This window comes from Chelonoidis abingdonii, chromosome 17 (assembly GCF_003597395.2).
Source record: "Chelonoidis abingdonii isolate Lonesome George chromosome 17, CheloAbing_2.0, whole genome shotgun sequence".
In the NCBI taxonomy this organism is placed as follows: Eukaryota; Metazoa; Chordata; order Testudines; family Testudinidae; genus Chelonoidis; species Chelonoidis abingdonii.
The window spans coordinates 3894895-3909856 of record NC_133785.1 but is presented as its reverse complement, the minus strand read 5'-3'; the positions used below and the strand labels follow the sequence as shown (position 1 = coordinate 3909856).

The 14962-nt window shown below is 41.4% G+C and overlaps 1 protein-coding gene across 1 annotated transcript in view; it reads right to left on the bottom strand.

The window, feature by feature from the left end:
• Window positions 1-7856: 7856 nt before the first annotated feature.
• Window positions 7857-14962, bottom strand: part of LOC116839628 (haloacid dehalogenase-like hydrolase domain-containing 5) — a 47110-nt gene continuing 40004 nt past the window's right edge. The window contains exons 7-8 of the mRNA XM_075073155.1: window positions 14696-14884; window positions 7857-11052 (exon numbers count right to left, since the gene is read on the bottom strand). Coding sequence (XP_074929256.1) covers window positions 10635-11052; window positions 14696-14884 — 607 coding nt within the window. The 3' untranslated portion in view covers window positions 7857-10634. The remainder of the gene's footprint in view (window positions 11053-14695; window positions 14885-14962) is intronic.

The following is a 14962-nucleotide window of genomic DNA, read 5'->3' as shown; positions in this document are numbered from 1 at the left end:
AAACGGAAAGCGTATTGTAAGCCTCAGCCATTTCACTAAAGAATCAGGTAAAGACCAATAACACTAGGAGGCTGTGTTCATGCTGTTCATTGTACAGTAGAACCCCTTGATCCAACCCTCACTTAATCAGTTCTCCACATTTACCGAACAATCAGGACTCCAGAGCCTGAAGTGGGTGATCCCTCCTGTGGTCACTAGATAGTGCTGCAGCACCTCATTTCCCCATTCTCAGGTTTATCCAGATAATCAAAACTCTGATCTGGCCCTGGTCCCAATTAGACTGGATAAATGGGGTTCTATAGTATTTTTAATTAAATACTGCAGGTACAAGACATTGGTACATGGGGTAACTAAGGCCCCATTTCACACTGTCACAGAGATCACTCACCACTGGGGCACCTCCTTGTGGCCAGGTCTGGGGATTAGCTCCACTCAAGTCTGATGCCTGCCTTCCACCGGCTGCTCACATCTTGCCCGCTCTTGCTCTCCAGGACTCACAGTTCTCCCTCTTTGTGACTCAGCCCTCCATCCAGGTCACTATGTAATCCTTCTCCTTGAGGACATCAAAATCCCATTGGATCAGTTGTCCTCATACTGCTCCAGACAAGTCTTCCAATCCAAGACCAGGTCCTATGCCACTTTCCCGATGGCTGGTAGGGGAACCAAGGTCCACCCACTACTCCGGGTTCCAGTCCAGGCACCCTATGTCAAGCAGCTATGGTCTGCATGCACCCAGACCCTGTTATTTCTCTAGACTCCTTCCTACCTCTCTGTTCTATCTTCTGCTCTGCCCCAGGTTTACCAGCCCAAAGGCTTTTCTCATAGGGGAAAACTGCAGATTACTTCCCCTGTAGCCCTCTCCTGTTCTCAGCTCACTGGCTTTATACAAGCTCAGCCTGCTCCTACCCAGCTGGGTTTCATCATCCACTAGCCTTTCAGTCCTTGGCTGTCCCCCAGATGCAGCCTATCAGGTTAATTGACCTGATTTAATCTGCTCTGCCTGTGTGGGGTGGACACCCCATCAAATTCCCACTCACTCCAAGCCCACCTTCAGGTTCTTCATGTCTTAACCAAAGTAATTCTGGCTGGGGTCTGTTTATTCACACAAAATTCCAGAGTCTCAAACGCAGCCACCAGTTCTGATCTGATCACCAAGTCACACCTCCTCTGGGTGCTTGGCTACTCTCAGCACACATCTTCACAGGAAACACTCCAGACAGGCCTCACACCCCACCCCAGGCTAGTCCTGCTCTGGGGCCCTCCAGACCAAACAGTTCTATATTAACTCCCCCTCCGACTCCACACATTGGCCCAATTCTGTCTGCCCAAAGCCTTCCACTTCCTTTAAGCCAGGTGGGTTAAGGAGCCAGCCACAGCAGAGAGTCAGCACTAACTTAGTTAACCCTTTCCACTAACAAGGTGAATGGATGGTCAAGCTTACACATGAGCCAAATCTCTGTCCACAGGGGTGTGCCTACATTTGCTGTCTAGAATTTAAACATCATTTGCACATGCAACAGAAATAAAAACGCATGCCCTTTTGCATGCACAAGAGAGAAGCTAGCTACTACAAGTTTGGTCTGTGAGGTCATGAAGTCATTGTATATAAACAAACTACTACTGCAGTTGCATACACTGCAGTCCTTGGGTTCCTTTTTTAAATAACTCATCTGTACAGCTAATCTGCGTGGAACAAGATTTGGATCTACATGACGAGACTAAAGTCTCATTTAAATAGAGCACCTTTATGAATGATAGTTTTTCATTTTCCAGAGACCATGTGTCACTTTGAAACACAATTTTTCAGAAGTTGCTACTTGACACATTAGAAACAGCATCACTCATAAAACTCCAAAAATCCATTATCGAAGAAATAATTGTATAGCTCAATTTTAGGCTCTTTGCAGATCTTTTGGCTGGTGAAAAAAGGCATAAGGGTTTTTCAAGAGCATGTTCCTTCCATGCTGCATAGCAGCAGCATTCCCAGTATTATTTCCATTCCCTAGCTGCTCATTTTTCAGGACACAACAAGCCTGAACAACTCTTGGCCTTTTTTTATTTTAAATAACTATCGTCCACTAACCTGGCATCATCTAGAGGTATCCATCCCAAACTACAGCAAACCAGTTCAAAAGTGGGAAGTAAACACATCTAAAAGTCTGTATATTTACCTAACATTCTGCAATGACTTCAAACAGCCATAATACTTTGGCTCAGCTCTCATGTACCTGAAGGCAAGTTTTCTCATTCCTTAAAAAACAAAAATCTATCAGACAGAATACAAAGAAATTCAAACCACAAACTCCCAGGTGCTACCAGGTACTTAACATTATTTGGATTCCAAACAAGAAGAGATGGGACATGTACAGAGGAGAATAAAATAGTAGCTGAATCCCCATTAAACAATATTTTGATTTTTCTCGGTTTGTTTAATCCTTAACATTATTGACCAAGGTTGGAAGTTTAACCCATTGAGGCAGAGAAGTGTGAAGTGCTGTCTACCACAAAGAACTGCATGGAGTATAAATTTTGCATATTAATACTTGTGCCACCCAATCAGAGAGTGAGCAAACATGCGTCTTCTGTATCACAGCATTTTCACTTCTTTTTCCCTGTTCACTCTCTCATTTTGTTTAACATCTACCTCCTACCAGCCGTTCTCTCTCTCAAGCACTAAGTTTGTCTGAAGCAAATACAAAATGGAAGACAGACCTTTTCTAAAAATGGTCCTTCCCATAAGTGGGATTATGTTAATTAGTGGGCAGATCGTCAAATTTAAGATTGCATCAGAAGCAGGTCTAGCTCTAAGTGCAGTCATTCTGGGTTAATTCTGGAGAAGGTAATAAAACCAAGGTTGCTTTTCTGAAAGGGCTTATTGAATTTCATAGAGATTAAACCGAAAAAGGTACTATAGAAATGATTCTAAAAAGCTGCAGAATTTAATAGAGAATGATCTTTCATCTACCCACACAAAAAAGTTTGTTACCTTTAGAAATAAGGTTGCTCAAGTGCATTTCCTATTAACGAACTGCTATAGATTCAAGAAAATTACCAGTTAAAGCAAAATTAACATCCACATCAATCCCACATGCCTTGCACCTGCCTACTCTAATACCCAGCTAGGGCCAGAAGCTCCTCATCTGTACAACAATCACCCTTTCATATTGAAATAGTCAGTGTTTGACAATAATGGGGCATTTTCATGTTTAATTAAGAGGACACTATTTTAAATTAAAAATGCAATCTTCACTACAGAGCTTCTAGAGTGACTCCATAATGAATTAAAGTCTAGAGGCTTCAAAAAAAAAATCGTTTTCTAAGGATAAGAGCCCATTTTCCTTTCCTATAGCTCCTTTAAGTCTGTCTTATTTCCCTTTTTGCTACTTTTATTCACTCTCCCTTGTCTGCTGCCCCTTTTTTAAATTACAAAAACAAACTCTCACTGTCTGTTGCACTCAAAATCTGATCATCATACTTGTTTATGGCTCTCTGTTCACCATCCCACAAGCCAGCATGATGCTCATATTCTGCTTCCATATTCTACTACTGGAACAAAAAAAAAAAATCCAGTACTGCACATTATCCTACTGTAAAAGCCAAACCAAGGATGCCTCTGCAAGTCAAGGCAGACCAGAAAAAGCACCAGAATAGCACACTGGACAATTGACAATAGCTTTCCTCTATTGCCCTCTAGTGGATAATCAATCGGGTGCCATACAAAACAGACACTAAATAAACATCCGTCCCAGTGAGAGGTAGCTCACTTAGGCAACAATATGTGATGTTTTCTGCGTTAGCAACACTTGTCATATGTTTCTAAACTCATCAAGTTATTGACAAAGGTTTGCTTAATCTCTGCAATTCTGATGATGAGTTTTGTGCTTTGAAAAAGAAAAGTAACTCCCTAGTAAATCTGTCACGCTCATGGAGGTGAGACCAGTGTTGCTAAGCTTATGGAATGTTCTAGAAAGGAGTGCCCTTTGCAGCCACACAAGGATCTTCTCACAGTATTAAACAGTCAGAGCTGAGGTCACAAAAGAGTCAGACCATTCGTTACAGCCATTTCACTTCCTTCTGCTAGATCTCTGGGAAAGAGGGCAACTGGTATTTATAATCCTCTAGGTTCCCAAACTTTTCATATTGCATACCTGCTTCCAGATCTACCAGCTGCCCGCATACCCCTAGCAGAATACAGGTTTTATATTTTAACCCCTTTAATGCCCAAGAATAATACAAAACTTACATATTATAATACACAAACACGCTATAGGACTATAATAACAATACATATAATTTATGGTTTTAGTGTTAATGTATGCTTACTTTTGACCAACTTAAAAATGGCTTACTAGTACTACTCACCATTAATGTGATGGCTGAAGTGGTTTGTTCGAGCATAGGCATATAACGTTTGGAGTGATAGGTGATAGTTTGAGTCATAAATTGTTTTCTACACAAAAGTGATGACAATACTTTGATTTCATTCCAGTGAGTGATGAAAACACACTTTCACACAGATAAATTGTAGTAAATAGCAGCAAAACCTTGACAGCCCTGTCTGATAATTCGGGGAACTCTGCTCACATTTGGATCCAAAACTCAGCCAACTGCTTTTGTTTGAATTCACTTTTGAGTCCAGCATTAGTTGAGATGTCCAGGAGAGTCTCTTGTTCTTTTAGTGACAAGTCTTGTGGCATGGGTACTGCAGAAAAATTGTGAAAGGGTAGCAGACCCATCTGTTTGTGTTTCCCATTGAGGGACAGTACTCATGTAACTGTCTCACCAGTTCAGTAAGATATTGCTTGATATCACCTTTAACACTGTCCTGCAACTGTAGTTCATTCGTTGTCAGGAATTCATGCATGTTTGGGAAAATTTCAGTGTTATTTGCCTCCATGCAGCGAGCCCAGAATTCCAGCTTTTTTGTCACTGACTCAGTTTTGTCCTGGACATTGACGATGGTTGCATTCAGCCCTTGAAATCCTAGATTTAGCTCATTCAGGCAAGAAAATGTATCTGACAAGTAGCCCAGTTGTGAGAGCCAGGCCATGTCTTGCAGACAGCGAAAGAGTGGGAATGGGTGGTCTGTAAAGAATACCTTGATTGCAGAGTGAAGTTCAAAGAAATGTACCAAGACCTTGCCCTGGGACTGCCATCAAACCTCGGTGTGGAGTAATAGATTGATGTGATCTCTTCCCATCTCGTTACATAGAGCAGAAAAGAAGGGGGGAAGTCCCAAAATGCGGAGTTCAAATCCCGGTCTCAAGCTGAATGACTCTAGGAAGCATTTGTCATGGATTTCCTGTGGCGTTGCTCCATGCCTGCCCGAGACTGAAAGGCAGCACCAGCCTCTTCCCAGTGGGGGGACGAGGGGCTCAGGTGGGCCTTAGTCCCCCGCTCATCACGAGACCCCACTCTCCCTTCCTTTCCCCACCAAGGTCCAGCTTCTTGCCAGGCCAGAGGGCGGGGGCTGGGTAGTACTAAGAGCGGCCAAGGAAGCCTGGGCTGCTGTGGGGAGCCCCAGACCTGTCACCTGCCCTGGGCAGCATCACTGCATCAGCTACATAATGCAGAGGCAGCAGCACTAGAAGGAGCCCCTAGTCTACTGCATACTCAAAAGAACCTCACCACCACCCCTGGCTCTTTGTACTCTTGGTGGAAAACATGAAGTGCCCCTCTACTAGCAGCAGCAAAGAGCTGACTAGCAGCTGACATGACTATGGAGTTTGCTTTGTTTTAATCATTCTTCCCTTCCCCCTTTTCAGCAGCTGTCAGCTGCCCATTGTAATCTTAAGTGCAGGGAGGTGCTAGTAGAGAATTTGACTCAGCAGGCAGTAATACCCTTGTCTCACAAGAATCCATGCAGTGGGGCGTGAGCTGCAGACAGCATCTTGTATCCCCTGAAGAAAACATTTGTCAAGTGTTCTTGCAGCCCTAAGAAAATGTGTGCAGGCAGCCAGATACCTCATCTGGAAGCTTGGCTGATGGTCTTTGCTAATTTCTCTATGGCATCATCGAGCTAAAAAGCAAATTCCATGTTAGCAGGGCCAGGACAAACCCACCCAGAGAGCTTCCCATGGCCTTAGCTTTCCACAACATTCAAATTTGCACATAAGCCCAAGCTTCCAGGCACTACATAACCAGCAACTTCCCATTCAGTTCAAGGAGGTAAAGTCGTAAGTGCAACAGCCTCACTGGGACCAGCCCATGCTAACTGCATTAAGAAAAGCAGGCCTCTGGACTCCTGTAATTACTTCAACACTCTTGCCTTGCATGAGATCTCTGCAGCACTTTTCAACAGAACAGTGACAGCTTTGGCACAGGTACTGTTCAGCGGCAAGCTTCAGCCTATTACAGCAGAGGATATTCACCCTCAGTGTTTTCCAGTGAAAGGCAGTGAATTTGACAGAAGATGGCATCAGCAATCAGCACTATATTAGCCCATCTTCCCCACTGAGTCAGGAGGTTGAACTTCCTTCTTCTTCCCTACACACAGGCATGCCACACCTCCATGGACTTCATGCTCCCCTAACCCTTACCTACCTATTCAGTCATTTAGGACTTCATCGTGGTTCTTTCGTGCCCCTAGCTGTTCTCAGTCCTTGACTTATTTTCACCACCAATCTGCTTCCTGGACAAATAATGGCTGGGGGGAGCTGGAAAGTGTGTGCAAAGCAAGGTAGAACTCTAAAGAAACAGCCCTGTTATATCCGCTTCCCTGTGCTCACCCTGCTTCCAGTAGCACCTCTGGGAATTAGCCAGTTTGCCAGTCTCACCCAACTGGGCATTAACTGCTTTCTAAATACCAATCCTATAACCCAGTTCTCTGTGCTCACCCCGTTTATCAAGTTGAGCCCTCACCTGTTTCCTAAGCAGCAGAGCCCTAACTCATGGTTTTAAGATAGAGTCAGATCAGCTCGTTCATGCTCTGTACTTTTCATTCCTTTCTGTATCCCCACTTTCTGTTCTTTGTAGTGACGGCTCCTAAGTCTGGCAGTGAGTAAGTCTAGAAAAACTGTCTACTCACCCAGTTAAAATTTGCAGGATAAGTTACATGATCCATTTTATATCTGCACTTTACGGCAAAGATTGTGTAGACTTACAAGTGTTAGATTTCAGTAATACTTACAGAGCATGTAGGGGTACTCCCCCCAGAATGCTTCACAAAAAAGGGGCATGATTCCTGACAACGGTTATCAGTCTCTTTCCCAAAAGTTTCCATTGATGCTAACACTGGAGAGATTGTGTTGTGTATACTTTCATCTCACCATAAAAGCATACATTAAAAATATGGACAAATTTAAAAGATTGCACTATGAAACTAATTCATTTTTTAGACTAGATTACTATATATCACAGCATAGGCAGCACTTAAGACTTGGCTTTTGTTCGGAGGACATCCCTCATTACACTTCTGAACATGGACTCTGGGAAAAGAAAATATATTAAAAAACAAAAAACAACCTCAAAAACCTCTGGTTTGCTCACCTAAGTAGATCTTAAGAGTCAAGTTCTCTTGATCTAAAAATTAACTAAAAAAAAATTAAAATTTACTACAAATTATCCACAACTGAAGAAATTCTTCACTTAATGAATAGACAAGGAGTATCAGCTATTCGCACAACTAGCACAACTCTAGCTTAACAAATGTAGGCAGTACAATGAAAGGAATTACCTATTTTGTATCATTTTATCTAGCCAAGGATTTCAAATTGAGAATTATTATTTTTCAGTTTAAGAACCAATCCTTCACTGGCGGTGCACAGGGAGACAATCAAAACCTATTCATATATATTTAAATCCTGATGCATTCCTCTTTTTGAGCCATTTTCCAAATTCAAAGAAAGCACACGTAATTTGGGATTAAAAATACTATCAGTTTTATTTCAGTAAAAATGAGTACAGGATACACTATTTTTCAAAAAGTACAATGATGAAGAATAAAACATTCAGAGAAATGAGCAGCAAATTCTACTTTCTGGGAATTCAAACACTAACGTTCTTCTAGCTGTTTTAGTACTAAATTTTAAAGCTGCAGATGCTACTATACCTGCACAGTGGCCTGCTTAATATAGGGGTTAGATGCCATAGCAGCAATGTGTGGGAAGCACTGCCAATTCCAGTGTGATGAGTGTAGGAACCTGAGATAGGTGGAAGAAAGAGATACTGAAAAAACAGATAATGTGGCAGAACAAGGAAAAAGCACCTCTCAAAGGTTAGCCCCACAGCTATAGAATGTCAGCTTCAGTGCTTGCCTTGGAAGTGTCTAGAAATGGTTAAACTCATACTACTGGTCTTTTCCTATGTCTGATATGATATTAATTTGATTCCTAAGGAGAATAATGCATATAGTTACCATGCAGACCTGTAAATTAAGGCCCTCTCGCCACTGTGAGGACCATTTGGAGATTATCCTTTGGGGATTTCCACATCTTGATTTTAGTTATCTGGTTCCCACACATGGGATCACTCTATTTTAGTTTAATTTACAGTACTTGAGACGCTGCCCAATTTTGTAGTTAATTGGCAAAGGGTGTCAGAGCATTTGGGTGGCATTTATTGCTTGTACAACACTTCTCTCACACTAGTTTGGATTCTGAACCCTCCCCAAGATGAACAGAAGCCACAGAAGTCAAAGGATTATATTTTTTCTTAGAATATCACCTTCATGTGCTTTAAGTTAAAAACAGATCTTAATAACTAAATGAATAAACAAGACCTCTCTCAGACATGTAAACTGCTAAAGAGCTTCAATTCCTTACTTTCAGTTAAAGCTTAATTGATTGCAAAAAGAAGAAAGTTTTGTTAGCAACTGTATTATGCTAAGTATTTTGCTACATCTCTAATATGATTAAATGTTTTCCAAACAGCTGAAGTGTGAGTTAATATTTTAGTTGGTTTGGACAAGCTGCATATATTATTCTTGCATACGCTGTACATCAGACTAGGTGCTGGAAGTACTTCTGTAGGTGTGAGCTCTTTTTAAATATGTGAAAGACACACACACACGAAAACAAACATTAACTAGACTGTTTTCCATTCTTTGTCAACCTCCACACTTTTCTCCATGATGTATGTTGAGGCCACTTTCCTGCATTAGGAGTTAAAGAATTCTGCAACACTCTTCAGTACTAAAATGTGGCAGAGCTTTAGTATAATCCTGGCATTTCAGAATTCCCTAACCATAGTCTTTACATTTAAGTGTCTGGTACACTTAGATGGCACAGCATACTGCTAAGGAAAGAGGCACATGTGGTTGGTCACAACAGAAAGAACCAGTAAAGGCAAGCCACAAGCACATAGTATTGCTGCTGTCCTTTTTTCAGTGAAGGAGCAGGAAACCCACTCGACTCATATCAAAGTAATTAAATCTAGAAGATTAGATTCTGTTAATATTTTTAGAGTCTGTTTATGGCAACATTAGGAATCACTGAATCAGCAGTGATGATGGGAGAGAACAGACTCAAAAAGTCTGTAAAGAGTAATAAAAACACTGCTTGAAAAGATTTGACATCATCAATCTTCTCTCCCCACCACTCAATGACTTTACAGCTTTCTCGATTTCATACTGCTAATTTAAATGAAGATGTGAAAAGAAAAGTTGGTCAGAAGGTCTTTTCACTGAACACTGTCAGGTTCCTATTTAAAGAGAGCAGATCTGATGTCTCACCCATATAAAAAAAACAAAACAAAAACAGCTAGTTGCAGATCCTGGGATTTTCATCTATAAAAAAGGAGTTTCCAGTCCGGAGAAGATTCCATGTACGAAGTTGCAAGAGAACTTGTCTATCCTGCAAGTTCTATGTCATTGGTCCAACAATTGCTAGTTAGTTTGGCTATTTTTGCTCATGCAACATATGATGTGTGCAAAGCATGCTTTGCAAGTAGATCTACAGTGTTATAACTGGAGCAAGATATAAATAATATTTCAGAAGACAATCTCTGTGTGTTAAAACAGTTGAAGTGTTTTATAAAAATGGTAACAGACTAAATAAATTAAATCTCTGTTTAAAACAAACAGCCATGGGAATAGTGACCTGTTAAAACAAACATATGATACTTAGACTCATGACAAACTCAGCTGCATATTAGACCTAAGGTAGGCTAGAAAAAACATTGGTTTGAAGTTTCAAGTAAAAAACTATGCATTGTTTGCACTGTTGCACCTCTCTGGTACCAACTGCATTGTTTGCAGTTAAATACACCTCTACCCGATATAACGCTGTCCTTGGAAGCCAAAAAATCTTACCGCGTTATAGGTGAAACTGTGTTATATTGAACTTGCTTTGATCCACTGGAGTGCGCAGACCCGCCCCCCAGAGCACCACTTTACCACGTTATATCCAAATTTGTGTTATATCGGGTGGCATTATATCGAGGTAGCGGTGTACAATTGACAGAAGAAATGTAAGACACATGATTAATAAACTTTAAAATACATGGAAATTCTACTTTCCTCATAACATTACGGTCAGGAGGTAATTATGACAAACAAAGCCAGTTCTGGTGTGCTACGTAGGAGAGGCTAGTTCAGGAAAGTGTTTTAAAATATTGAGGTTAAAGGGTTAAACGTGTTAGAAAGCAACATTTTGTACTGTGCTGTAAACCCTGATGTGCTTTTGGACGAAGAATCCTTAAAAAGTACTAGTATCTTGATCAGGTGCAAAATTCTCCAGCTGGTAGATCAGATCTACAGCAGCATCAACATCTGGTACAATATGGTCTGGCTCTACCAAAGCAGGATCAAATCTAAAATCTCTGTGACCATGGAACACAGTCTCAGTTATACTCTCTCTGGTGTCAGAGGGCACCTCTGTGTGAGGATTGTAAACCCCAGTACAAACAAGAACAGACCTACAACTGGTGGCAGTAGGAGGTGCTAGTTCATTTTGCCAAGTGTGGTCTATTTCATCATCCTGAGAAATAGTGGCAGACCTGGTCCCAGCAGCAACTTTGGCCTGGATACGCCCTTTGGAACCTTTTCTGGAATTCTTCTCTTCAAGGTAACGATTATAAAGGTTAGCACCATAGATATCAGTCATTAGGTTGTCCCTGGAAAGCCAAAATATGGTTTCATCAGCAAAGCACAGTCAGTCAATTTAGTAGATTTCAGATGTATCAAATATTTTTGCAAAGTTTTGGTAAACAGAATTCCATCTCCCCACACAAATACATGAAAATATGTGAAGCATTTGATCACAATCTCACATCAGTATACAGATAGCGAAAAAGGTCAGCCCAATGATAGCTATTTTTATTATATCATTTTCATCATTCATGAAAAAAGCTACCTTTTAGTCATGGGTATTTTAAGTAAAAGTCATGGACAGGTCACTGGCAGTAAAAAAAATTTATGGTCCGTGACCTGTCCATGACTTTTAGTATATACCTAAACCAAATACCTATAACTAAAACTTGAGGCGGGTTCTGTGGGTGCTGGTTGGGGGAGGGGGTGGGTGGCAGCACACAGCCCAGGACCCCTGCTGTTAATGGGGTGGGGGTTGGTGGGGCTGACTGGCGTGTCCCTACAGCTCTTAGGGGAAGGGCGACCAACGGGGCTCTGTGCGCTGCTCCCGCCACAAGTGCCGGGTCTGCAACTCCCATTAGCTGGGAACTGCAGCCAATGGGAGCTGCGGGGAGCGGCGCCTGCGGGCAATGTGCGGAGCCCCCTGGCCTCTCTGCCTAGGAGCTGCACGGACATGCCGGTTGGATCCGGGGAGCCCCTCCTCCAGGTAAGCACTACCCCATACTCCAACGCCCTGTCCGGCTCAGACAGCCCCTCAGCCAGTACCAGCCACTGCAGAAGTCTCAGAGGTCACAGAAAGTCATGCAATCCATGGCTTCTGTGACAGACATGCAGTCTTATTCACAAGACATTATAGATATGAATAATTCTTGCTAATGCAGACAGCAGGCCAGAAAAAAAAAACATGCATTTATTAGCACTCCTTGCCAATAGTATATTCCAACAACCTAAAAATCAAACACCTTTTCCTTAAATACTTGCACAGCCTACTTCAGAAAATGAAACTTTTAATTGGAGAAAAAGGAGTTGTGTATAAATTACTCCAAATTCTTCTACAGAAACTATTACATACAAAAAAGTTAAGGAAATGTTATTGGTTTTCAAAGTCAAGCAGTTTAAAGTTGGGAAATGCCAGAATTAAGTGAAAGAGACAGGAGTCCACATTCACTTCACAGCCCTGGTTCACTCGGTCAGTGGCATCCCTCCTGTGGCACTTAAGAGAGAGGGATTCAAGTGGCAAAAATACACTATGTGGTCATGCAATTAAAGACCATGAGACATACACATAACGGTTCAGAACTAAGGCTGCATGGGCCATTTTCATTCTGTAATGTCCTAACTTGAGTTCTTGACTTGCAACCTTAGCTAGATTCTTTTAACAATTTGTAAGTGTTGTCGTAGCTTCCTACTCAGATTTGAACCTTAGCGTTCATAAAATGAGAAGCTAGCATGAATCCTCTAAGCTTAATTACCAGCTTAGATCTGATCTCGCTGCCACCAGCCAAGGATTCCAGGGCTTGACTCCCTCTGGTCTCCCAAAACCTCCTCTGTGGGACCCCAAGACTCAGAGGCCCTGAGTCTCACACCAAAGGGAAAACAACCTCCTCCCCTTGTCTCCTCTTTACCTCATCCCCGGCTCCCCCTCCTGGGTTATTCTGGATGATGCTTACTTAAACTCCTTGACTTTCAAAACAGAGAGGACAATTCACCTCCCCCCCCCCGCCTCCTTCTTCCCCTGAGCTTGCACAGATTCACCCTCCGTAAAATCTAACACAAGGAGAATTTCCCTTCCCTTCGTTCCTTAGGCCTTACCAGAGAAAACTCAAACAGTCTTAAAAGAAAGCTTTATGTAAAAGAAAGAAAAACACATAAACATAGTCTCTGTATTCAGGTTGACAATACAGGTTCAATTGCTTTTAAAAGAAAAAATGAATAAACAGCCTTATTTAAAAAAGAAATACAATTTAAACATTCCAGCAACTACACCACTGTAAATACAAAAACAATATAAAAACCTATTGTCTTCTACCTTTTGTACTTACACTTGAAACAGAGATTAGAAACTTGAAGATAGAAAGATCCCTCTCATAGCCGAGAGACAGACAAAAGACCAAGACAAAGGACACACCCAAACATTCCCTCTGTGAGCTTTTAAAAATCTTGTTTCCTGATTGGTCCTCTGGTCAGGTGTTTGGTTCCCTTTGTTAACTCTTTACCGGTGAAAGAAACATTAACCCGTAGCTATCTGTTTATGACAAGTGTATTCTCCTAGATTAAGAAAAAATACATGTTACTATGCGTAACTAAAAACTCTCCCATGATGACTGATCAGTGCGGGAGCGTGAACCCTAAATTTTCAGCATACACTAGTGGTTTCAATCTGGAGTCCGTGGACCTTTGGGGGTCAGAAGACTATGTCTAATATTTCTAAAGGGGTCCACACCTCCAACTGAAATATTTTAGTAGCCCACAAATGAAAAAAGATTGAAAACCACTGGCACAGATGTCTAACCAACTGAACTAAAAAAACTAACTACATCTGGTGGCAGAAGGCTGTTATCTTCCATGGACCAGACATTGCAAGATGACATGTAACACACAAAAGGGGGTTCCATTATTCAGGTGTTGCCCCATTTTACAGACAGCATAGCTAAGCACAAGGAACTGGAAATGACACACTGTGGCTAAGTGGTTGGGACATGGCCCTGCCATAACTGAGTTCTGGGTTCTCTTCACAGCTTGCGCAGACTTTCAGTGGGATATGATAAAAAACCTCAATAAATAAGGGTTGTGAAGGGCACAGAATTGTTAGAACTGGTGTGGGATTCATGGCCTCCTCATTCCCAGCACATTGCACTTTCCCATAGATCAAGGGTATTTTGATAGGAGAAAGCAGTTGCTGCCACCAATTTGTCTGAATCTCTTTCAGGAAGCGCTACATGGCATGCTGAAGTAACACCAGGATGGTTTATGCACCATGTATTGGAATAGAGGGGGTTTGGCAAGCTGCACCGAGGGGAAAATTGTGATTTCTGACATTTTATAATTTGGACAAATCTGAATGGATTTACAGGTGGACAGCACAAGGCACCTCCCTCTATCCATGACTATCCCGCTCCCAAATTTCAAAGTCCTGCTGTAAACCATGGAGATGCCAAGCCTTAAAAAAAAAAAAAAAAAAAATCTGAAGAATTTTTAATGGTGTTAGGCAACCTTAACACAGGGGTTGCTACCTGTACTGAGAAATGCAACACCAGTTAAACCACAGGGAAAGAGGAGGAATTATGAAATTTAGAAAGATGTTGCTGTTTACCCTAAAATATTGAAAGTGCCCTGAAAGACCCTGATTCACAGAAAAAGGTTTGTTCATAGTGTGCAAGACGCTTCGTTTAACGGAAAAATGTAACAATGTTACATTTTTTATATTCCAAATGCACTGAAAAGGAAAAGAAGGAATATGTTGGGGGAAAGGAAGGTTCATTATGAGGTCCCCATTTGAGACTAATGCAACAACTTTCACACAAACAAAAGATTTTCAAAAAAAAAGTTAAATTTTTTTAAACATAAGATTAGGACAAACTAGGAATAAAATAGTAGGAGCCACAGAATTTTCCTGGCTGTTATTTGTGTTATAAACAATTTCCTAACATGCATATTTGATAATCTTACCCAATGGCATAAAGAGTTTGAATAGGCTTCTTCCAGTGTCTTTGTGCTGCCTGCATCCTAATCAGGTACTCTGCATAGTGATAGGTCAGTTCACTGGGTTTGCCCATCAAGGCCTCATATTTCAGTTCTTTGCCAGTGATCTTCTTGTAAATATTTTCCAAACAAACCATGAATGTTCCATGCCCAAATCTAGAAAAGAGATTATTACAAATCAAATTGCATTAAGTACACAAAGAAAAAGTTAGAGTTTCAATTTCATGGACTTTT